The sequence below is a fragment of the Crotalus tigris genome, unplaced genomic scaffold (genome assembly GCF_016545835.1).
Source record: "Crotalus tigris isolate CLP2741 ecotype Arizona unplaced genomic scaffold, ASM1654583v1 scf7180000024308.805542, whole genome shotgun sequence".
NCBI classification, from domain to species: Eukaryota; Metazoa; Chordata; class Lepidosauria; order Squamata; family Viperidae; genus Crotalus; species Crotalus tigris.
In genome coordinates, this window is record NW_024100480.1 from 464,160 (window position 1) to 489,002 (window position 24,843).

The window sequence follows — 24,843 nt, forward strand, 5'->3', positions numbered from 1 at the left end:
CTCAAACAACAAACAATCGAATCACAGCGTTGTAAGGGGACCTTGGAGGTCTTCTAGTCCAGTGGTTCTCAACCTGTGGGTCGGGACCCCATTTGGGGGTCGAACGACCATTTCACGGGGGTCGCCAAACAACGCAGTCTGCCATTTCCCCCCCCCCCCTTTTCCTTAGCTGTGCTACTCCCTTTTATTCTATTGGCTTTTGAAAGCCAATAGAATAGACTCTCTTGAATAGAGTCTAATTCTATTGGCTTTCAAAAGCCAATAGGAATTGTCCAGGCTGTCTCTGCCCTGCTGAGCCCGCCAAAAGTCCCATTCTGCAAACGGTGCTGCACCAGTTGAGTAGTCCTCGACTTACGACCGGTTGAGTAGTCCTCGACTTACGACCGGTTGGGGGGGGTCGCGGCATTAAAAAGGTTGAGAACCACTGTTCTAGTCCAATCCCGTTCAAGCAGGTGACCCTACACCAGTGATGGCGAACCCAAAAACCACCTCCGTCCCGCCCATCCCTCCCCTTCCCCGCTCCGCCCCAGCACGCCCCCGCCCTCTCCACCTGCAAGGCCACTCACCGCCTTCACGGCCCAACGCACCATCACCCAGCGACACCATGGCAGCCACGCCCTCCACCTGCACCCCAAAGCATCAACTGCGTGCGATGGGGCGTGAAGGCGTAGTCTTGTCCCCGCTTCCTGGCTGCCATGTCCTTGGCTGCGCTGCTCCGCACGGGCCACGCTCAGGGGTGACTCTCCTCTGGGGGTGGCTGCTGGTCAGGAGGGGGTTGCGGGGGGGAGGTGGGGCTGGGGCGACGATGTGCGTGCCCACAGAGAGGGCTCTGAGTGCCGCCTCTTGGCACACGTGCTTTAGTTCACCCCACTGCCCTATACCATTTCAGACAAATGGCTGTTCCAGTCTTTTCTTAAACCTCGCAGTGAGCATCCACAACTTCTGGAGGCAAGCTGTTCCACTGGCTATTGTCCCCTTTTAAGAAATCCTCCTTAGCTCCAGGTTGCTTCTGTCTTTGGTTAGTTTCCATCCCGTTGCTTCTTGCCTGCCTCTGGCCGCTTGGAGAAGAGCTGGACTCCTCTTCTAAACTAGACCAGTGGTGTCAAACTGCAACGTCCATGATGTGTCGCGACTTTTTTTTCGCCATTTCCGGCAATGGTGTGGAGCGGGTTCGCATGCTGGCGTTTGACACCCCTGAACTAGACAAGCCCAATTCCCTGCAACTGATACTTGTAAAGTGGGTTGTCAGGTGGCTGATCTCCGAATCTTTTTTTTTCGCAACGGTCGTAAATGAATCCCTGTGATTAAGAGAACCCGTGCTTTTGCTATTGAGCGTGCTTTTGGCTTGAAAACTGGAAATTACGACAGCAAAGGTATCCTTTCAGATGGCACAGTAGAGGGATGATAAACCATTCTTGTAGTTCCATCAAGAAACGTGAGTTCTAGTCCGGGCTTTTTTTGGCATGAAAGCCAGCTGGGTGACTTCAGCCCAGTCACCATAGATGGTGAGTTCTAGTCTGCTTAGGCATGGAAGCCCCTGGGTTGACCTTTGGCCAATCACTCATGGACCAGTGAGTTCTAGTCCTGCCTTGGGCATGAACGCCCACTGGGTGACTTTGGGCTAATCACCAGAGACGGTGAGTTTCTAGTCCTGCTTTAGGTATGAACAGTCATCTGGGTGTCTTCAAGCCAAATCTCCAGGAGATGTTGAGTTCTAGTCTGCTTTAGCATGAAACCGTCTGGGGACTTTGGACCAATACTAAACGTGAGTTGTAGTCCTCCTTTAAGTAGGAAAGTCAGCTGGGTGATTTTGGGCCAATCCCTCTCTCTCAGCCCAAATCATCCCAGAGCTTTGTTGTTGGGTGGGAAAAAGAAGAATGGATAATTAATATTATGTATACTTGCTGTCTTGAGTTACTTATAAGTAATAAAGGCGATAAAATCTTTTTTAAAAACCACTGGGAGGCAGACAACCAAGTTGGCTAACCTGGCCGGACAGCTTAGGCAAGAACCAATGGAATGGAATGGAATTTGGAAACTTTCAAAGGAAAAAAAGAAAAAACGTCGATAATTGTCCATTCAGGACATTAAAAACAAAGAAGAAATTCTCGGCTTTCATAATCAATAGGATTTATAGCAGAACGTACTTTGTTACAACGCCATGACAGCATCAAACAAACTTTGGCAGATAATCCTTTAATATTACAATAACCCAAGTTTATGCTCCAGCCGGTAATGCAGAAGAGACAAAAAAAGTTGACGACAGGAGCTGTTTTTTTGTATGAATCAAGTTAAATTTGATATTAACAGAAGAACACAAAAGGATGATATATGATGCTCGGGACCAGAGACCAAAATGGATATTTAGAAAGAATGGAAAAGCAGTGGGATCTTATAGCCTAGAAAACTGAAATGAAGGGTGACAATTTATCAGCTCCTGCCAACTTGATGGTTTCTTTATGGCTAAACAATTTTCTAATGAGCGAGCAACACGGACCTTTATGGACATTACTAGATGGAGTAAACAGAAATCAAATTGACTGTATTACTTGATATATGGAGACATGGCCAGAGGCGGACAGTGGAACAGATCACGAGTTCCAATTTAAGAGAAGGAGGAGGAGGAGAGGAGGAGGAGGAGGAAGAGAGAAGAGGAGCAGCTATTCCGTCCAAGGCGCCTGAGGCAAAACAAGAAGCAATGAATGGAAACTGATCAAGGAGAGAAGCAACCTAGAACTAAGGAGAAACTTCCTGACAGCGAGAACAATTAACCAGTGGAACTCCTTGCCTCCAGAAGCTGTGAATGCTCCAACACTGGAAGCTTTTAAGAAGAGACGGGACAGCCATTTGTCTGAAATGATATAGGGTCTTCTGCCTCAGCAGGGGGTTGGACTAGATGACCTCCAAGGTCCCTTCCAATTCTGTTAATTATGTTATGTAGGCAGCTTTTTATCTGAATGGACTAGATCAGGTATGGATAGGAAGCAGAACAATAACAATAATAGTTGAGGCTCAATTGTGGTCCTAACTGAAGGACTAAATAAACACTATGAGAATAAATAAGTGAATTCTGTTTTCACTTTGTCATTATGGGGTACCGAGTATAGAATAATGAGAAAAAAACAAATACATTTCAACAACTGTAGAATCAGGCTGCAGCACCACAAAATTGACCAACGGGAAAGGGGCCCGAATGCTTTCTGAATGCACTGTATATACCACTCCACAGGGCTTTGCAGCCCTCTCTAAGCCAGTGTTTCCCAAACTTGACAATTTTAAGGCATGTGGACTTCAACTTCCAGAATTCCACAGCCAGCGTTGCTGGCTGTGGAATTCTGGGAGTTGAAGTCCACATGCCTTAAAATTGTCAAGTTTGGGAAACACTGCTCTAAGCCATTTTACAAAGCCAGCCTATTGCCCCCCCCCCCAATAATCTGGGTCCTCCTTTTACCCACCTTGGAAGGATGGAAGGCTGAGTCCACCTTGATCCAGTCAGGATCAAACTGCCAAAGTGCTGGCAGTCAGCAATCAGCAGAATTAGTCTGCGCTACTGCATTCTAACAACTGCGCCACCACGCATTCAACTGTAATATACATTTATTTGTTTCTTTGTTTAGCTCAGAGGTCTTCAAACTTGGCCCTTTGATGACTTGTGGACTTCAACTCCCAGAATTCCTCAGCCAGCATGGGCCATATAAGCCAGGGGTCTTCAAACTTGGCCCTTTGATGACTGGTGGACTTCAACTCCCAGAATTCCTGGCTGGCTGGGGCAGGGCGGGGTTAGACAACCTTGGCTCTTTGATGACTGGTGGACTTCAACTCCCAGAATTCCTGAGCCAGCCATGCTGAGGGGAAAGGGAGAGGTTTCCATGCTTAGCCATGCTGGCTGAGGAATTCTGGGAGTTGAAGTCCACGGAGTCATCGAAGAGCCAAGGTTGCCTACCCCTGGCCTGGGGTTTACTAGGGAGCCGTGGAGATCCTTAGATAGCGCCATTATTGAGGTGGCAAATCTAATCCTCCCTTCAGATAAAGCAAAATATATGTAGCTCGGGAGGCAACTGGACTTCCTCTTTTCTCTTTGAAGACGTTTCGCTGCCCATCCAAGAAGCTTCTTCAGCTCTGACTAAATGGCGAGAGGCTTCTTAGATGAGCTGAAGAAGCTTCCTGGATGAGAAGCGAAATGTCTTCAAAGAGAGAGAGAGAAAAAAAAAGTCCAGCTGCCTCAAGAAAAAGCACCTTGGGGACAACCGTGACCTGGATGACTGAGAATCTCCATAGATACTATCAACTTGGTGGTTTTCATGCAGATGTTTCATGACCCAGCTAGGGAACATCACCAGTGCTGGTAAGGAGTGGGTTTTGCTCTCAATTTATATTCTAGCAGCTTGCTCTAATACTTCTGAGGATGCTGGAGGTCTGTTAAGAAGAGATTGGACAACCATTTGTCTGAAAGGGTGTAGGGTTTCTTTCCTGAGAAGGGGGTTGGACTAGAAGATCTCCAAAGTCCCTTCCAGCTCTGTTGTTGTTGTTAGTTGCGAAGTCGTGTCCGACCCATTGCGACCCCATGGACAATGTTCCTCCAGGCCTTCCTGTCCTCTACCATCTTCTGGAGTCCATTGAAGCTCATGCTTACGGTTTCAGGGACTCCATCCAGCCACCTCCTTCTCTGCCGTCCCCTTCTTCTCTTGCCCTCCATCTTTCCCAGCATCAGGCTCTTCTCCAGTGAGTCCTTCCTTCTCATTAGGTGGCCAAAGGACTTGAGTTTCAACTTCAGGATCTGGCCTTCTAGAGAGCAGTCAGTTTTGATCTCCTCTAGGACTGACCGGTTGGATCGCCTTGCAGTCCAGGGGACTCGCAGGAGTCTTCTCCAGCACCAGAGTTCAAAGGCCTCCATTCTTTGGCGCTCGGCCTTTCTTATGGTCCAACTTTCGCAGCCATGCATTGCAACTGGGAAAACCATGGCCTTGACTATACCTACTTTTCCAGCTCTGTTACTCTGTTCTATTACCCAACTGGGTAATAAAACACCTGCAAGAAAACAATCAAGCTGAGAGAGCACCATGGACTCCTCATATCCTCTTTTCATCTAGTGTTTGTGTATGTTTTTTTATATGTATAATATTTAATCCTTGACATAGATTTTTATATGTTTTATATCAGTGGGTTTTTTTTTACTCTGTGATTTCTATTCAATTGTTGTGAGCTGCCCTAAAAGTCGCTCCTGGTGAGACAGGCAGCTATACAAATTCAATTAATAAATAAAAAGAAATAAAGGTCAGAACTCTTTAGGCAAGGATTTTATCCTGGGACCTTCTACGGGAGTAAAAGTTGAGCTTTGAAGCAGGAGAGAAAAAGCACTCGGTTACTGAAGAAGACTCTTGAGTATTATCATAAGAGAGCCGAGGAAACAAACAAATGGATCATCAAAGAGTTCTTATTTGAGGCACAAATTACCATGTTCAGATTACCATATTTGGAAGACATTACGCAAAGACTTAGCTCTCTGGAGAAGTCTATAACAGGGCTTTTCAACCTTTTCACCCACTGTACCACTTTTAGGATATGGCAACATCCGAGTACCACCAGTCGCCTAGCAAGGTGTCAAAAACTTGATGACCAAAACAAACCAAAAAAAAAAACCCCAACCTGATAAAAGTACAGGTAGTCCTCAACTTACAACAGTTCGCTTAGTGACTGTTTGAAGTTACAATGGTACTGAAAAAAGTGCCCCCCAAGCCACAGTCGAGCAAGACATGCTCTTCCTCCTGTCCGAGATTTTCATTGTTGTGAGCATTTCTGTTAACGATTGGCAGTGAGGGTGGGGTGGGGGGTGTTTGGTTTTTATTCCCCCCCCCCATCTGCTGGGTGGTTGCAGCAGGTTTTGGTCACTTCACATGACCCTGGGACACTGTGGCCATCATAAATATGAATCAGTTGCCAAGCATCTGAATGTAAATCACAAGACCCTGGAGATAAGACAACATTCCAGCTGATCCTGGTGCTTCTTCTGGGCTCAGCAGAAGCACCAAGATCAGCCTAGAGCTCCAGCTGGAGCCTGGCGCTGATCCTGGGGCTTCCGCTGAGCCCTGACAGCCCTGCAACTCCAGCCGTCTCTCGCTGCCACCGGCTCAGCTCATTCCCCTCCCCTGCTACCACTTTTCTAGGGGACTTCGACTCCCAGAATTCCTGAGCCAGCCATGCTGAGGGGAAAGGGAGAGGTTTCCAAGCTGAGCCAGGCTGGCTCAGGAATTCTGGGAGTTGAAGTCCGCAAGTCATGAAGGGGCCATAGTTCCCTCATGCTGGCTCAGGAATTCTGGGAGTTGAAGTCCACAAGTCACGAGGGGGCCATAGTTCCCTCATGCTGGCTCAGGAATTCTGGGAGTTGAAGTTCAGGAGTCATAAAAGGGCCAAGGTTGCCTACCCCTGTCCTAAATCCTCCTGTTCTAAGCGGTGAGCCTCCTAGGCCAGGGGTAGGCAACCTTGGCTTTTTTATGAGGCGTGGACTTTAACTCCCAGAATTCCTGAGCCAGCCTGGCTCAGCATGGAAACCTCTCCCTTTCCCCTCAGCGTGGCTGGCTCAGGAATTCTGGGAGTTGAAGTCCATGAGTCATGACGGAGCCATAGTTTCCCCCATGCTGGCTCAGGAATTCTGGGAGTTGAAGTCCACGAGTCATGACGGAGCCATAGTTCTCCCATTCTGGCTCAGGAATTCTGGGAGTTGAAGTTCAGGAGTCATAAAAGGGCCAAGGTTGCCTACCCCTGTCCTAAGTCCTCCTGTTCTAAGCGGTGAGCCTCCTAGGCCAGGGTTAGGCAACCTTGGCTCTTTTATGACTGGTGGACTTCAACTCCCAGAATTCCTGAGCCAGCCATGCTGAGGGGAAAGGGAGAGGTTTCCAAGCTGAGCCATGTTGGCTCAGGAACTCTGGGAGCTGAAGTAGCCAAGGTTGCCTACCCCTGGTCTAATGGCTGTTCAAAGTTGCAACAGCACTGAAAAGCTGACTTGTGACCATTTTTCCACACTTACGACTGTGGCAGCATCCCCGGGGTCACGGGATCAAAATTCACAGAGGCTTGGCAACTGGCTCATATTTATGACGGGGTCACGCGATCACCATTTGCGATCTTCCGCCAAGCAAAGACAAGGGGGAAGACCGATTGACCGAACAACCATGTCATTAACTTAACAACTGCAGCGGTTCACTTAACAAATAGGGCCAGAAAAGCTCGTGAAATGGGGCAAAATTCACTTAACAACGGTCTGGCTTAGCAAGTTTGGACTCAGCTGTGGTCGTAAGTCGCCTCTATCCTGCTTCAGCTCTGTAAGTGATTCGGTTATATTCTGTTGTTCTGATTTTCGCAAGCTTAAAAGCGTGAAGACCGGAGTCAGGATTGGACCAGGGATTCACAGAGCCCAGCGTTGCAACCAAACTGGCTTCTGGGAAGCCCATTTGCAGAACAAAGCAAGTTTCCATTTGAGGTGGCTCATCAGAAACCGGTACTTAAAAAGCACTTTGCTTCTGAAAGTTGAAGGTTATATATATAAAGGCGTCATACATCAACTTCAAAAGCATGACTTTCCCCCCCCCCCCCCCCGATCCATCTCTGTGCTTTTCTAAAATCATGCAAGCTATATCAATATATTAAAAGGATAAAAAAAAGGTTGCAGAGAACAGCACGTAAGGCTGGCAAAAGTGGAGTTCTGCTGAACTTGCAGGAAGTTTGGGTGGGAAAAAAAGGGGGGGGGAGAAGGAGGAGAAGCCATCCTTCATTCAAATGCTCTGCGCAGGCTGGAGAAAGTGCCGGATGTTGTTTCTCCGGGCTAAAAGTTTATAAACTGGAGGGGGGAGGGAAATTTCTCCCAAAATCTCCTCTTTGTGAGAGTGGTATAGATCAGTGGTTCTCAACCTGTGGGTCGGGACCCCATTTGGGGTCGAACGACCATTTCACGGGGGTCGCCAAACAACGCAGTCCGCCATTTTCCCCCCTTTTCCTTAGCTGTGCTACTCCCTTTTATTCTATTGGCTTTTGAAAGCCAATAGAATGGACTCTCTTGAATAGAGTCTAATTCTATTGGCTTTCAAAAGCCAATAGGAATCGTCCAGGCTGTCTCTGCCCTGCTGAGCCCGCCAAAAGTCCCAGACTGCAAACGGTGCTGCACCAGTTGAGTAGTCCTCGACTTACGACCGGTTGAGTAGTCCTCGACTTACGACCGGTTGGGGGTCATGGCATTAAAAAGATTGAGAACCACTGGTATAGATGGAATTTTGTTCCCTGAGGATAGGTGATACTCCCACCAAGCGCGGACAGGGAAAGCCAGTTTTTTAATAAGCAGAGAGCAAACGCCACTCCTTTCTAACACTGATGATGTTACCTAGTTGGGTCAGGAAACGTCTGCAAGAAAACAACCAGGCTCAGAGATCTCAAAGAAACACGCAGTTCTTCTCCTTCGCTTCCTCCTCCTTTCTGTGGAAACCACTGTGGGAAGTCAGCCCCCCCTCCCTCCAGAGAAGGAAATATTAAAAGGGCAAAATATTATATTTCCTCAAAGGATCTTAAAGAGGCAGAAAAGCGTGCCCAGTTTTTTCTTAATAGCCCCAAGTCTCCCTTCCCCAAGCAGGAACCAGCTCTGTAGAAATGCAGATGTAAATAATCCAGGAAGGTTGGAGGCCCCCAGTTAGAAGTTTAGGAAGACAAAGATACCTAAAATCTACATGCCCCAACAAACTTTAAGACAGGACATAATAGGATTAACCCACAGATGCCAAAAGGACACAGGTCGAAATACATGACACAGGAAATACAAAGCCTCAAACAGGAACAGGAAACAACTCCAAACAAAGGGCTCAAGAAGGTATAAAAACCCACTCCCTACATGTGCTCGCTCTCTTTTTTTCTTCCAGAGCCATCTTTCTGTCTGGCTCTCCTCTTCAATAAACTGCAACCTTCTTTCTAAAGCAGTCGCCATGTTGTTTATTCCCAGCTTGGACTGAACCATGATGAAGACTTTTCCTTCAACACAACATTGGATAGAAACTTGCCCCCCCCCCCATGTCAAATTTTGCCTTGCATCTTGGACAAACCACCAGTCCCGTGAGATATGGACAATACTGAATCGAATTCTCATTGACCGTGGTTTATGTGCAGATGCCCCCTATAAGTAGGGCAAAATACCATCACTAAATTGTGACTGGGCAGGCGGAAAATAAACTATCCCGACATACGGTGGCATTATGTCACTGGTTGATCGTTCTCACTGTCAGGAAATTTCTCCTTTATTTCTAGGCTGAATTTCTCCTTGATCAGTTTCCATCCGTTATTCCTCATCCGGCCTTCAGGTGCTTTGGAAAATAGGTTGACCCTCCCCCTCTTCTCTGTGACAGCCCCTCAAATATTGGAAGATTGCTATCCTGTCACCCCTAGGTCCTTCTCTTGGCTAGACTAGCCATGCCCAGTTCCTGCAACCGTTCTTCCTATATTTTAGCACAGTGGTTCTCAACCTGTGGGTCGGGACCCCATTTGGGGTCGAATGACCATTTCACGGGGGTCGCCAAACAAAGCAGTCCGCCATTTTTTCCCCCTTTTCCTTAGCTGTGCTACTCCCTTTTATTCTATTGGCTTTTGAAAGCCAATAGAATAGACTCTCTTGAATAGAGTCTAATTCGATTGGCTTTCCAAAGCCAATAGGAATGGTCCAGGCTGTCTCTGCCCTGCTGAGCCCGCCAAAAGTCCTATTCTCCAAACGGTGCTGCACCAGTGGAGTAGTCCTCGACTTACGACCGGTTGAGTAGTTCTCAAGTTACGACCGGTTGGGGGTCGCGGCATTAAAAAGGTTGAGAACCACTGTTTTAGCAGCTCCTGGTTTTAAAGCAACAAGGATTCACTTTAATTTCCTTTGGGCCACTTATTTACTTTTTTTTTTTTTTTTTGTAGTTAACGTTGGACAACGAAATTAATAGGTCAGCTTTCATTTTCAGTCAATTTCGCTCCCCAAGCCTCATAGTGGTAGCTCTTCAGCCTAGCTATGCCTTGACAGCAAACACTGCGGGAACAAAACCTTCAACTAAAACATATTTCCATTGATTTATTTTTTTTTTTGTATTCTAAATGTCAGAAGTTATGAGATCAGTTTTCATTAACAGTTCTGTTGTGTAATATGTCGAGTTACATTTTCAGCGTAGGGTGCAGCTGAGGGTGACTTTAGGTTAAACCGGGGGGGGGGAACATTCATAAAGGGGTTCACCGAGTCACCCCGAGTTCAAAATTTCCCCTGAATGTTCATATAACCGAAGGCTAATCGAAGGCATAGGGGGAGTCCTCGACTTATGACCACAATTGAGCCCAAAATTTCTGTTGTTAAGTGAGACAGGATTGTAACAGGATCCACGATGAGGCAACCAGAATGATTGCATAGAAAAGAAATATTATACTAATATGATTATTTATTCTTAGGAATATTGGGGAAAAAATTATATGTTCAATTGTTATTGATCAAAACAATAAGAACTGTATTAACTCAATGCTTGCAAAAGAGGTTATTTTGGGGGGAAGAGGAAATTCAACTAAAATCAATATGTGGACTATGGCTTATAGAAATTAATTGTTAATGACTGTTTTACAAGTGTAACCCAGACAACACACTGTTCACCAATTAGGAAGGCCTGGAGGAACGTTGTCCATGGGGTCGCGATGGGTCGGACACGACTTCGCAATTAACAACAACATAAATGGAGCTGATTTTCAAAGTATCATTCTGTATCATGCAATTCATCTCGAAGAGCAGAAAACAAAACATTTAAACTCTCCGTCTCAAGAAAGTATGGACAACTGAATTATTCTAGGGACGGATTTTTTTCCCAGGAAAGATTAATAATTTGGGTGACACTCATAAATTATTCTCAGTACAAGCCAAATCACCCAGAGGAGACAGAAGTTTGGATCTGTTTTCCACTAACTCTTATTTATATCCCATTATAACACATGTAGCCACCTTCTATTGATTTTACTTACAGCAGGATATCAAATGCCTTTTTTCATCTCCTATTGGGCAAATCTTGAGTAAATTTAAATTATTCTAATCAGAATTTCTGATGTATTTAACCAAGCCTGGAGTTCTAGCTTTGATGGGTTTATTAAAAAAAAAATCTTGTTTCCCTGCCTCTTACTTTGGAGAGGATGGATACATTCATTAAGATACCTGAATTTAGCATTTCTGCTTTACTGCATTCCTAAATTTAAACACATCTGAGCTTCACAAGCACAAATTAAATTATTCTAACCCGTCTACTTTCATAAGTAAGAATCCCTGCGCAAAACCCTGCCTGTCAGCATGAATTTATCCCAGCCAAAGTCTGCGATCACAAGCGCCATACCATCCACCAACGTTTTTTTAAAAACAGTATTAACACAACAGATACACAGTGCAGATGGAATGTCATAATACACCCTGAGTAGGCAGAAACAGCAAATTAAGCAATGCTAAACAACAAATGTGGGAAAAGGTTGCTATCAGAAAGGAGCAGTGTGGGAAAGTTGCAGCCTACTCACAAAACATAGCCAGCACAGACAAAATCAGTGGCAATACTAGTTTTCCTCTCAAATAGCAAAAAGCAACAGGCAGAAAGTCCTCAAAGCACACGTACAAATGGAACAATAGTTGAGCTTCTATCCAAAAATGTGTAATTGCAACTCAGTCCTGCTTACAGTCAGCCTTCTGGCCTTGCCAATCAGAATTCCTTCTGGTAGCTAGGCAGCTACAGAAATTTCTTTAATATAGGTAGCCCTTGACTTATAATCATTCATTTAATTACCGTTCAAAGTTAAAACGGCACGGGGGGGGGGGGAGGGACCTGCAGCATCCCCGGTCAATGTTCAAAATTCGGACCCTTAGCAGCTGGCGTGTATTTGCCAAGTCCTGGGGTCAGGGGATTGATTCCCTTTTGCGACCTTGTGACAGGTAAGGCCGGTGGGGAAACCGGACTCCCTTAACATCCGCGTTGCTAACTTCACAAGTGCAGCGATTCGCTTAAAACTGGGGCAGGAGAGATCACGAAAGGGGCAAAACTCACTTAACCATGTTGCTTAGCAATAGAAATTCCGGAATCAATTGTGGTCGTAAGATAAGGACTATCTGTAAACATGCCCCCCCTCCAGGTTTATAAAAATAAAGGTGGGATATTAGGGAGGGAGGGAGGGAGGGAGGGAGGGAGGGAGGGAGGGAGGGAGGAAGAGATAGGGTGGGTAGGTAGGTAGATGGATGGATGGAGAGATAGGGTAGGTAGGTAGGTAGGTAGGGAGGGAGGGAGAGAGAGAGAGGGAGGGAGGGAGGGTGGGTAGGTAGGTAGGTAAGTAGATAGATAGGTAGGTAGGTAGGTAGGTAGGTAGGTAGGTAGGTAGGTAGACAGACAGATGATAGAGAGTGAGAGAAAGAGAGAGAGAAGGTAGGTACGTGGATGGATGGATGAGAGAGATTATATAGATGAATGAGAGAGAGAGAGAGAGAGAGAGAGAGAGAGGGATAAGGTAGACAGACAGACAGATGATAGATTATATAGATGGATGAGAGAGAGAAAGAGAGAGATAGGGAGGGTAGGTAGGTAGGTAGGTAGGTAGGTAGGTAGGTAGGTAGGTAGATAGATAGATAGATAGATAGATAGATAGATAGATAGATAGATAGATAGATAGATAGATAGATAGATAGGATAAATAGATATACAGACAGACAGACAGACAGACCGACCGACCGACTGATAGACTGACCGACCAACCTGGAAGTTTTCAAGAAGAGATTGGACAGCCATTTGTCTGGAATGGTGTAGTGCTTCCTGCCTGAGCAGGGGGTTGGACTAGAAGACCTCCAAGGTCCCTTCCAACTCTGTGATTGTTGTTATTGTTATTACTGTTGTTGTTGTTATTAAGCCACCCTGCCTAACTACAGGGAGTCCTCAACTTACAGCCATTGACCTAGCAACTGTTTGAAGTTACAATAGCACTCACTGACGTATGACTCACTTTGGCAACCAAGCATGCATTAATGATGGTTGCAGCACCCCAGGATTATTTTATCCCCATTTGCAACCTCCCCAAGTAAATCAAGGAGGAAAGGCGAATTCACTTCATGACTGCGACTCACTTTAACGACTGCAATGATTTGCTTAACAACATTGGCGAAAAAGGTCTTCAACTTTGGTGCAATTCACTTAAGTTGCCTAGCGATGGAAATTCTGTTCCCCATTTTAGTCGTAACTTTAGTCGTAATTCAAGGATTACTTAAACAGTCCCACTACGATAAAGTCTTCCAAAAAATTTTCACTGTTCTTTGGCAAAATAAAGCAGAACAGAAGAAAATCCTGGCCCTCGTCCTTCAAGACAGAAGACATTGTGTTCTCTTCGCCACTGGCTTCCTTCCCCAACGACTTCAAAACAGTTGACAGCAGATACGTGACAGTGCACGCTCCAGAGCATTCACACATCGAGCACGGTAGTAAAAAAAAACAGTGGAGCTCCAACTATTTAATCCTGACTTTAATCAGCAGAGAGCACAAATAGCAAATGACACTCCCTGGAAAGGCGTCAATGCATCTCAACCAGCCCCAAAGTGGAAAAACTGCTTGTCAGATGCAAATATACAATAATGATTCAGTCGTTTGTTAAAATTGATATTCCATCTTTCTTCTGCAGTTTCAGGTTAGTGTTCGCAAGTTCTCCCTCTTCCAATTTCCACACGACAAACTTGAGCCAAAGTTCCCGAAAGATGCTTTTTCAAAAGGCAACTGGACTTTGTTTGTCCTTGAAGTCGTTTCGCTTCTCATCTAAGAAGGTTCTTCAGCTCTCAGAAGAACTTCTTCAGAACTGAAGAAGCGTCTTGGATGAGAAGCGAAATGTCTTCAAGGAAAAACAAAGTCCTGTTGCCTTTTTGAAAAAGCATCTTTGGGACCACCATTATACCTGGACTGAGAATCTCCAGAGGTGTTTTGTTGAAAGATTGAAGTTGTCCCCAGTTTGCATTGTGAATTTTTGTAAATAAAGGGCAGGGGGAGAGGGGGGGAAGGGAGTACAGCAGGGGCAGACAAAGACTTGAACCTACAATAATAAACCTGTGAGCTGTAGTACAAGGGTTCCCAACCCCAGGTCTGTGGACCAGTACCAGGCTGCAGCATGCCAGCAACCGATCCACACAAACAAACAAAGCCCCATACGCGAGATGCAGGCAGGTCACAAAACCACACGCCCTCAGGTCCGCAGAAAAACCTCTCTCCGTGTTACTGGTCCCATGTGCCCAAAAGGTTGGGGACCTTTGCTGTACTAGACCAGAACAACTCATACATAGCAAAGAAAGAAATGCCAGGGTTCTACATTTAGGCAAGAAAAAACAAATGTACAGGTATAGTATAGGGGGTACCTTGCTCAATAGTAGTAACTGTGAGAGGGACCTCGGAGTCCTAGTGGACAATCACTTAAATATGAGCCAGCCGTGGGCTGCAGCTGCCAAAAAGGCCAACACAGTGCTGGGCTGCATTCACAGAGGAATAGAATCAAGATCACGTGAAGTATTAATACCACTTTACAAGGCCTAGATATAGAATAGAATGTAGAATAGATGGAATGGAAATAGAATAGAAATAGAAATAGAATAGATGGAATGAGAATAGAATAGAATAGAATAGAATAGAATAGAATAGAATAGAATAGAATAGAATAGAATAGAATAGAATAGAACACTGGGTGCTATCTAACAAAATGAAATTCAACGGTGAAAAAAGTAAGCTTCTACATTTTGGCAAGAAAAACCAAATGCAGAGGTATAGTACTATAGGTGGTACCTTACTCAATAGTAGTAACTGTAAGAGGGATCTCGGAGTCCTAGTGGACAATCCCTTAGATAGGAGCCAGCCGTGTGCTGCAGCTGCCAAAAAGGCCAACACAGTGCTAGGCTGCATTAACAGAGGGATAGAATAAGATCAGGTGAAGTATTAACACAACTTTACAAGGCCTAGATATAGAATAGAATGTAGAATAGATGGAATGGGAATAGAATAGAAATAGAATAGACGGAATGAGAATAGAATAGAATAGAATAGAATAGAATAGAATAGAATAGAATAGAATAGAATAGAATAGAATAGAATAGAATAGACGGAATGAGAATAGAATAGAATAGAATAGAAATAGAATAGACGGAATGAGAATAGAATAGAATAGAATAGAATAGAATAGAATAGAATAGAATAGAATAGAATCGGAATAGAATAGAATAGGAATAGAATAACTTTATTGTCACTTTAAATGTACACTAATCAGCAGACATTAAGATGAGATTTCGGTGCATTCAGCTCTCAAAAGGTAACCACCTCCAATATACACTGCATAAACATAACAACAACAACAACAACAACAACAACAATAATACTGTGTTGCTTAAATGTTGGGCTCAGTTATGGTTACAAGTGGAGGACTGCCTGTATGGCAAGACAGAGAGCAAGCTAACGATGCAAACTGAGGTGAGAATCACGCCATCCCCCAAATACACAGACTCTGCCTAATGTTTTCCAGATCCAGGCAGGCTGAGGATCATGGGGTCAGTAGTCCAAAACTTCCAGAAAGGACCACACTGCAGAAAGCTAATCCTGATCACCTCAGGGAGGGCAGATATTTTGGGGGACACCATCCAAGAGACGAGCTTTCCTGTGAATCACTCCATCTGCCCCTGACCCAGAGGCAGTCATTCCCACAACACGCTTATCCCGGGTCCTTAACTAACCCCACTTTCAGGGTTGGCACAGTACACTTCCCCCTAAGCTAAACCACAGCCCGAAACGACCTGTGTTACAAGTCACGAGCTTGGCGTGTTACGCGAAGGCAGGCCCTGACTCGCGATGCGGGTTGTGTGAACGCTTCCCGGGGTCCCAAGGCAGCGAGTGTCCCCCCTCGGCCTGCCCTGCTGAGGGGCGACGCCTCCGTCAAGGCCCTCAAGCCCGCCTCGGAGGAGGGGCGGCCGCCGCTACCTGATGACGGAGATGAGCAGGCCGGAGGGATCCTTGGTTTTGCTCATTGCGGTCCTGTATCTTCCCGTCGCCTCAGACGCCGCCATCTTGGCTCGGCCTCCGCGGTAAGGTCGGCCGCGCCCCGCTCACCGCTTGCTGGCCAATCCGCGCCTACGCCGGCCGCCCACTGTCCTATCACAGTGGTGGAGAGGCGGGACCTAAGGGCTCGCCTGACACCGCCTTCCCGCTTTGCACTCTGGGGCTCGTAGTTCTCTGCGGGTGCACAGGTGTAAGCTACCTGAAGCTCCAGAAGGATGCTGGAACCGCCCAGGTATGAATGAAACGAATTTACCTGGCCTTAGCAAAGGTGAATATGAGATTAATGGGCCATTGCCTCCACTCCCTGTTGCTGCTATCATGAGAATAACATGTATGTCATTGTTGCTGTCATCATGAGATATAGATAGATAGATAGATAGATAGATAGATAGATAGATAGATAGATGGATGGATGGATGGATGGATGGATGGATGGATGGATGGATGGATGGATGGATGGATATTGTCATTTTTCCTGTGGGCACAATGGCACACATTAAAAATGAAATTTAGTTCCTTGCTCTCAAAGTGTACACATACATAACACACATTTAAACATACTCTTTACAATATAGATAGATAGATAGATAGATAGATAGATAGATAGATAGATAGATAGATAGATAGATAGATAGATAGATAGATAGATAGATAGATAGATATAGATATAGATATAGATATAGATGTAGGTCTTTGGTTATTCGGGTTTTCTCCCGCGTAAAATTGGAAGTGTCTTGGCAACGTTTCGACGAAGTCCCATTCGTCATCTTCAGGCTGGTGTTTTCAGCTTCGTGCTTCGAGGAGTGAAAACACCAGCCTGAAGATGACGAATGGGACTTCGTCGAAACGTTGCCAAGACATTTCCAATTTTACGCGGGAAAAAACCCGAATAACCAAAGACCTACATACAAACACCCGCGAAAACCTCAGAAAATAGATATAGATATAATAGATATAGATATAGATAGACCTATACAGGGCTTTTTTTCTCCTAGAATGCTCAGAACGAGTTCTGGCACATTTTTTGGGATGGAACCTTGTAGGGTAGGCAAGGCAGATGGTATGACGTGTGTGAGTTCCAGCACCTTTTCTTTTTTTAGAAAAAAAGCACTGGACCTATACCCTTACATATAAGTAATGTATAAATATTAATCACTGTCCGTCTTGAATACATAACGGAAATTTTAGAGTTTACAAGGTGGTGGGATTCAAATATGTGAACAACCGGTTCTCTGTGTGGATGCCGCTTCCGGAAATCCATTCTTGGCCTGGGCAACAAAAAACTAGCTACCAGTTCTACCGAACTGGTGCGAACTGGCTGAATCCCACCACTGTTAATACTGTATGGAACAAAACTGTGATTGAACCTGGATGTTCTGCCTCGGATACCCCAAAGCCCCCCCCTCCCAGAAGGTAACAAGGAAAACACGTCGTGAAAAGGTTGTGTCGTGTCCCAGACAATCTTGCGGACCCTGCTCAAGCAACACTTATATGCCACATCCCGGATGGACGGGAGGGTGCCAATAACCTTTTCTGCCGTCCTCACCACTCTGCACCACCTTCCTGTCTGAAGCAGTCTGAAGCAGTTTGTTTTTTCTATGAAGAAAATAGAGAAATGGATTTGGGAATACGTACAAAAATGCTTCACGATTCTAAAAAGGAAAGGTCTGCATTGTATCCCCTTCAAAATAATAGGACAATCTCTTCATTAAAATGTCCCCCGGATAATTTCTGATAGAAATGATTTGGGCGTAATTATATTCACGATCACAATACAGTATCCGTATGCAATTGTGCTTTGTGGAGTATGAAAAGGAGCCCGCAAGATAAATTGCGGGACGGATGAATAGAGGAAAGAAAGAAATGGAAGAAGGGAAAGCATAGCTTTCATTTAGAATAACAGTGACTTGCTATTGTTCTATTTGGGACTAATAGAGAGTGTGGGGCTTCATGGGAAATGTGAATTTTGAGAAGATTTTCTTTCGTTGAAAAGTTATTGTGCGTAATTTTCAGTTTACTTTGCAGCTAGCATACTCCAAAGAGAGGGAAGGAGGGAGGGAGGGAGGGAGGGAGGGAAGGAAGGAAGGAAGGAAGGAAGGAAGGAAGGAAGGAAGGAAGGAAGGAAGGAAGGAGAAAAAGGGAGGCTGGTAAGATAAGATAAGATAAGATAAGATAAGATAAGATAACCTTTATTGTCATTTTTTTTTTACTGTGGGCACAACGGCACACATCAAAAATGAAATTTAGTTGCCCGCTCTCAAAGTGAAACACATATATGACATACAAGGAAGGAAGGAAGGAAGGAAGGAAGGAAAGAAGGAAAGAAAGAAGGAAGGGGGGAAAGGGAGGGAGGATGGGAAGAAAGGAAGGAAGGGGGAAAGGGAGGGAGGATGGATGGGGGGAAAGGGAGGGAGGATGGGAAGGAAGGAAGGAAGGGGGAAAGGGAGGGAGGATGGGAAGGAAGGAAGGGGGAAAGGGAGGGAGGATGGGAAGGAAGGAAGGAAGGAAGGAAGGAAGGAAGGAAGGAAGGAAGGAAGGAAGGAAGGAAGGAAGGAAGGGGGAAAGGGAGGGAAGATGGGAAGGAAGGAAGGAAGGAAGGAAGGGGGAAAAGGGAGGGAGGATAGGAAGGAAGGAAGGAAGGAGAAAAGGGAGGGAGGATGGGAAGGAAGGAAAGAAGGGAGAAAAGGGAGGGAGGATGGGAAGGAAGGAAGGAAGGAAGGAAGGAAGGAAGGAAGGAAGGAAGGAAGGAAGGAGTAATTCCTGTGTCAATCTGATCACCAAAGAAAAACAAAACAGCTGTACTTGCTTGGTTTGAACAACTTGCTTAACTTGATCACTGGATCAGCTCCCCTTTCTGGATTTGCACAATGCACTGAATCATAAGCTAACCAAATGGGCTGGACTTGCATCACACACCAAGCTGCAAACTAACCAAGGTTAACATTAAACAAGCTCAGCGTGTTTTGCAAAGGAAGCCTCTCCAGGCCTTTTAAGTGGCGAAGGGAAGCGTCCTAGTCAAAGCCACCTCTTCCATCCCCAGCTACATCTACCCCCCCCCCCACACACACACACACCAACCTCCATTGCTGAAAAGCAGGCAAGCGCTTCCTAAACCCCAAATCTGGGGGGGGAGGGCATCATCGTGATGTTTGGCGGTGCGCCCATCTTTTTTTCTTTGTTTTAGCTCCCAGGCACAAGCCGTTTGCTGAATCAGGCTTCTGCAGAGATGCCACTGATCACATTCGAAAGCGGTGTCTTGCAGTGTTCCATTTCTTTTTCCATAAGTGCATCCCCATCAACATTTTCCCAGAGGTTTCTAAGCATCCTAACGTCTGCAGTCAATTGACAGAGACACGATTAAACAGTGAAAGAAACGCTCGTAACCCCAGGCTGTACGCTTATTGCTTTTCCTCTCCGAGAATAAAAGTCAATATAGGTTTTATTACATTCTTTCCAGTCCCTAAACGCCTCGCTCGGGTTGTTCACCCTTCTGCGGCTATTGGTTAATTTGCTCTTTACCTTTTCAGATTTAGGATCGCTCATGAATCCTACCTATCTCATCTTAGTTGCTTTGAATGCTGCAAGGTTCCTACTGTTCCCACGGAAGGGAGATATTCTCACATCCTGGACACAATTTGTGTAGAATAGAATCACACAGTTGGAAGGGACCTTGGAGGTCTTCTAGTCCAACCCCCTGCTCAGGCAGGAAACCCTATACTATTTAATAACAACAACAACAACAACAACAATCCTGGGTAAGGACTTGATTGGTAGACAAAATGCCAAATCCAGTCTGAACATCTGGCTGACTGTGCGATGATCCATACTACTACTACTAATAATAATAAAGACCTACAAATAGAAATAGAAAGACTGTGGCAAAAGCAAGCAAGGGTAGTACCAATAGTGATAGGCTCCTTGGGTTGCAATCCCAAAACAACTGGAGCACCACTTGAACACCACTGGCATTGACAAATTCGCTATTAGTCAATTGCAAAAGGCAGCCTTACTAGGAACCAGTTCCATCCTGCGACGAGATCTGTAATACCATCAAACATCCACATCTGCCTATCCCAAGTCCTTGGTAAGGACTCTGTAGGTAGACAAAATGCCAAATCCAGTCTGAACATCTGGATGATTGTGCGATGATCCATAAATAACAACAACAATAACAATAATAATAATAATAGTAGTAATAATAATAAAGTTGGAAGGGACCTTGGAGGTCATCTAGTCCAACCCCCTGCTCAGGCAGGAAACACTATACCATTTCAGACAAATGGCTGTCCAGTCTTTTCTTAAAAACTTCCAGTGTTGGAGCATTCACAGCTTCTGGAGGCAGGTTGTTCCACTGGTTAATTGTTCTGACTGTCAGGAAGTTTCTCCTTAGTTCTAGGTTGCTTCTCTCCTTGATTAGTCTCCATCCGTTGCTTCTTGTCCTGCCTTCAGGCGCTTTGGAGAATAGCTTGACTCCCTCTTCCTTGGGGTAGCCCCTGAGATATTGGAACATGGCTATTATGTCATCCCTCGTCCTTCTCTTCATTAAACTAGACATACCCAATGCCAGCAATTTCTCACCTCTGGATGCCGCTATGCAGCATTGCATGCCAAAACTATCAGATACAAACATAGTTTTATCCACCATGCCATCGCTCTGCTAAACACTTAATTCCCACAGCACTGTTTAATTTCTCTTTTTTTTTTCATTCTCTCATCTTTCCCACTATCTTCTCCTATCGGTTTCTTATGATTTTATCAATTGTTGTTTGTAACCTATGATTAATGATTGTAACTATGATTCCTGACCTTTGACTTGTTGCTTGCTGTTTATATGTGCAATGTGAGCTTATGCACCAGAGGCAAATTCCTTGTGTGTCAGTCACACTTGGCCAATAATAGGATTCTGTATTTCTCTCTCCTTCGCTGTTGTTTCCTAAGGAACTTAGATCTAAACCTACGTCTGGCCATTCTCTCCTCCATCATGTCAGGGTGTGTATGTGGGTGTCACTCTTTTCAGTTTAGGAGCACAGCTTTGCCTCAGGCAAGAGGCACACACTTAAAACGGTGTGTGTATGTATTGTTGGTCCACCTTTGTTTGTCTAACCTGCTGGCAATCTTTGAACACTCTTGAGTAGTCATAAAATGTGGCAACCCTTGCTTAACAGTCACGTGTGTTGACTCTTCCACGGCACGGGAAAAAAAGGGAGTTGAGACCGTTTTTCAGACTTATGACTGTTGCAGCATCCCCATAATCCAGGGGTCTTCAAACTTGGCCCTTTTATGACTTGTGGACTTCAACTCCCAGAATTCCTGAGCCAGGCTCAGGAATTCTGGGAGTTGAAATCCACAAGTCATAAAAGGGCCAGGTTTGAAGACCCCTGTCATAATCAATGGGGAAGCCAGATTCACTTAACAACCGTGTGACTAAATAAACAACTGCTGAGGTTCAGTTAACAATAGTGGCCAGAAGCATCGTAAAATGACTTAACAGCTGTCTTGCTTAACAAAGGAAATTTTGCGCTCCATTGCGGTCGTAAGTGCGAGGATTCCCTGTAGACCTCCAGACACCAACACAATCACCCATGTCAAATTGGGACAGAGTTCTTTAGGCTAAAATAGGCCTCAAGCGAAGCAACATTAGATATTCGTTTAATGTGTGTTGTTAGCCCCCAGATTTACTACCGCAAAACACTCAAAGATTAAGGGGCATCTTCCTCTACATATCAGTGGTATTTATAATTGAGAGAAAGGGTAGAAGATAAAAGCTTAATAACAGGGGGGAAAAAAATCCTGAAGAATTCTGCAGTTCATCCTTAAATTACAGCCAGGCAGGTGCTAAATTAAATTAGAAAAGGCTTTCAATTAAGCACAGTTTGACGAGGGAACCGGTGACCCACAGAGGACAGGACTGCCTTTCATTTGAAGAATTCAAGCAGAGCGCCATCAGCCTATGAAGGATGCCTTAATTTGGATTCCTGTGTTAAGATTCCGTAATGCTACAGCTTACAGTCGGGCTTCCATTTTTAAATCGTATTAACCGAGTAATTCTTAACATCTCAGTCTCCACCGATGTCTCATTGAGCAAAGGTGTGGACTATAATAAGTGTTTACACCTTCCTAGGGTGCCTTTGGATTTCAAAATGTGGTCCTGAAAAAATTTGGAAGTGTGTACTGTGTGGTTCAGAGGGGGGGGGGGGGGAAGAGAGACCCAAATAAGTTGGGTTAGACTCCTTTGAGTAGACAGCATCAAAATATAGGTCGTCCTTAACTGACCGCCAAAATTGAGCCCTACGTTTCTGTAGCTAAGCAAGAAGGTTGTTAAGTGGGTTTTGTCTCATTTTGCGACCTTTCCTTGCCACAGTGATTAAGCCATTTGTCTGAAATGATATAGGGCAGTGGTTCTCAACCTGTGGGTCGGGACCCCATTTGGGGTCGAACGACCATTTCACGGGGGTCGCCAAACAACGCAGTCCGCCATTTTTTTCCCCTTTTCCTTAGCTGTGCTACTCCCTTTTATTCTATTGGCTTTTGAAAGCCAATAGAAAAGACTCTCTTGAATAGAGTCTAATTCTATTGGCTTTCAAAAGCCAATAGGAATTGTCCAGGCTGTCTCTGCCTTGCTGAGCCCGCCAAAAGTCCCATTCTGCAAACGGTGCTGCACCCAGTTGAGTAGTCCTCGACTTACGACCGGTTGAGTAGTCCTCGACTTACGACCGGTTGGGGGTCGCGGCATTAAAAAGGTTGAGAACCACTGGTATAGGGTTTCCTGTCTGAGCAGAGGGTTGGACTAGATGACCTCCAAGGTCCCTTTCAACATTATTATTTTTACCATTATTTCCATTATTACCATTATTATTACTGTATTATTATTATTATTACTATTATTATTATTATTATTGTATCACTGCAGTTGTTAAAGTAGTCACATGCTTGTTAAGTGAATCCAGCTTCCCCAGTGACTTTGCTTGTCAGGAAGTCGCAAAAGGGGTCACGTGACCCCGGGACACTGCAACTGTCAGAAGTACAAGTCAGTTTCCAAAGCGTCTGAATTTGGATCACGTGACCCTGGGGATGCTGCAACGGTCCTAAGCGTGAAAAGCAGTCGTAAGTGACTTTTTCCAGGTCCATTGTAATTTTGAAGAGTCACTAAAAAAATGTTTATAAGTTAAGGACTACCTGTAGATTTATTTATTTAAGAAATAAATTGGATCTTAACGGATTGGAGAGGATGAGAGGACGCCGTCTGAGAAATTCTGGCAGTTTAAATTCTCGTCTCTTCAATTTGCCAAGGTTGAGAAGCACGGTTTTAGGGGAATAACTGATAACAGAATAACAGAGTTGGAAGGGACCTTGGAGGTCATAGAAAATAGGGAATAGAATAGAAAATAAGGAATAGAACAGAGCAGAGCAGAGCAGGATAGGATAGAATAGGATAGGATACAGAATAACAGTGTTGGAAGGGGCCTTGGAGGTCATCTAGTCCAACCCCCTGCTCAGGCAGGAAACCCTATACCAGGGGTAGGCAACCCAAAACACTTAAAGAGCCACTTGGACCCGTTTCCCACCGAAAACAAAACACTGGGAGCCGCAAAACCCTTTTGATATCTAAAATGAAGATAACACTGCATATATCCTTTTTTACCTTTATTATAGGGGTGTGTGTGTGTTTGTGTGTGTTTGTGTGTGTGTATGTATGTGTGTGTGTGTATATATATGTATATGTATGTATGTATACACACACACACACACACACACACAGGTAAAAAAAGGATATATGCAGTGTTATCTTCATTTTAGATGTCAAAAGGGTCTATCTCTCTCTCTCCATCTGCCCTTGGTCTGCCACTCCTCTTTCCCCGCTCTCTTTCTTTCTCTCTCTCTCTTTCCTCTCTCTCTCTCTCCCTCCCTCTCTCTCTTTCTCTCTCTCTCTTTCTCCCCCCCCCTCTCCTATCTGCTGCTCACCTGCCAAGCTTCAGGCTGTTGTCCAACAAGCTCAGGGGTAGGCAACCTCGTCTCTTTTATGACTCATGGACTTCAACTCCCAGAATTCCTGAGTCAGCCTAGCTGGGCTAGCTAGCTCTCTCCTGCCCTTCCTGCTTCCTGCAGAGACACAGCAAAGGGAGGAGCTCCGCCCAGTAAGCTTTTCAGCTCCTCGGAGAACACTGTGAGTGCACTCTCTTTTTTTTAATACACACACACACACACACACACACAAAACACACACACACACACACACACACAGAGAGAGAGAGAGAGAGAGAGAGAGAGAGAAGCAGGGAAGCGCAATTCCTCTCTCTGTCTCTCTCTGCAAAGGCAGAGGAGGCTGGGAGCCGCATGGGAAGGCTCAAAGAGCCGCATGCGGCTCCGGAGCCGCAGGTTGCCGACATGTGCCCTATACCATTTCAGACAAATGATTGTCTAGCCTCTTCTTAAAAACCTCCAATGTCGGAGCACCCACAACTTCTGGAGGCAGGTTGTTCCTCTGGTTAATTGTTCTAACTGTCAGGAAGTTTCTCCTTAGTTCTAGGTTGCTTCTTTCTTTGGGTAGTTTCCATTCATTGCTTCTTGTCCTGCCTTCAGGTGCTTTGGAGAATAGCTTGACTGCTTCTTCTTTGGGGCAGCCCCTGAGATATTGGAACACTGCTATCATGTCCCCCCTCGTCCTTCTCTTCGTTAAACTAGACATACCCAATTCCAGCAACTGTTCCTTGTATGTTTTAGCCTCCAGTCCCCTGATCATCTTTGTTGCTCTTCTCTGCACTCT

The 24,843-nt window shown here is 45.2% G+C and overlaps 1 protein-coding gene across 4 annotated transcripts in view; it reads right to left on the reverse strand.

The window, feature by feature from the left end:
• Positions 1 to 16,135, reverse strand: part of EXOC4 (exocyst complex component 4) — a 281,528-nt gene extending 265,393 nt beyond the window's left edge. For 3 of the 4 annotated variants that reach the window (XM_039324739.1, XM_039324738.1, XM_039324737.1), the window contains exon 1: positions 16,002 to 16,135. In XM_039324739.1, coding sequence (XP_039180673.1) covers positions 16,002 to 16,087 — 86 coding nt within the window. In that variant the 5' untranslated portion in view covers positions 16,088 to 16,135. The remainder of the gene's footprint in view (positions 1 to 16,001) is intronic. The other variant, XM_039324740.1, reaches the window with a different exon arrangement.
• Positions 16,136 to 24,843: the final 8,708 nt, after the last annotated feature.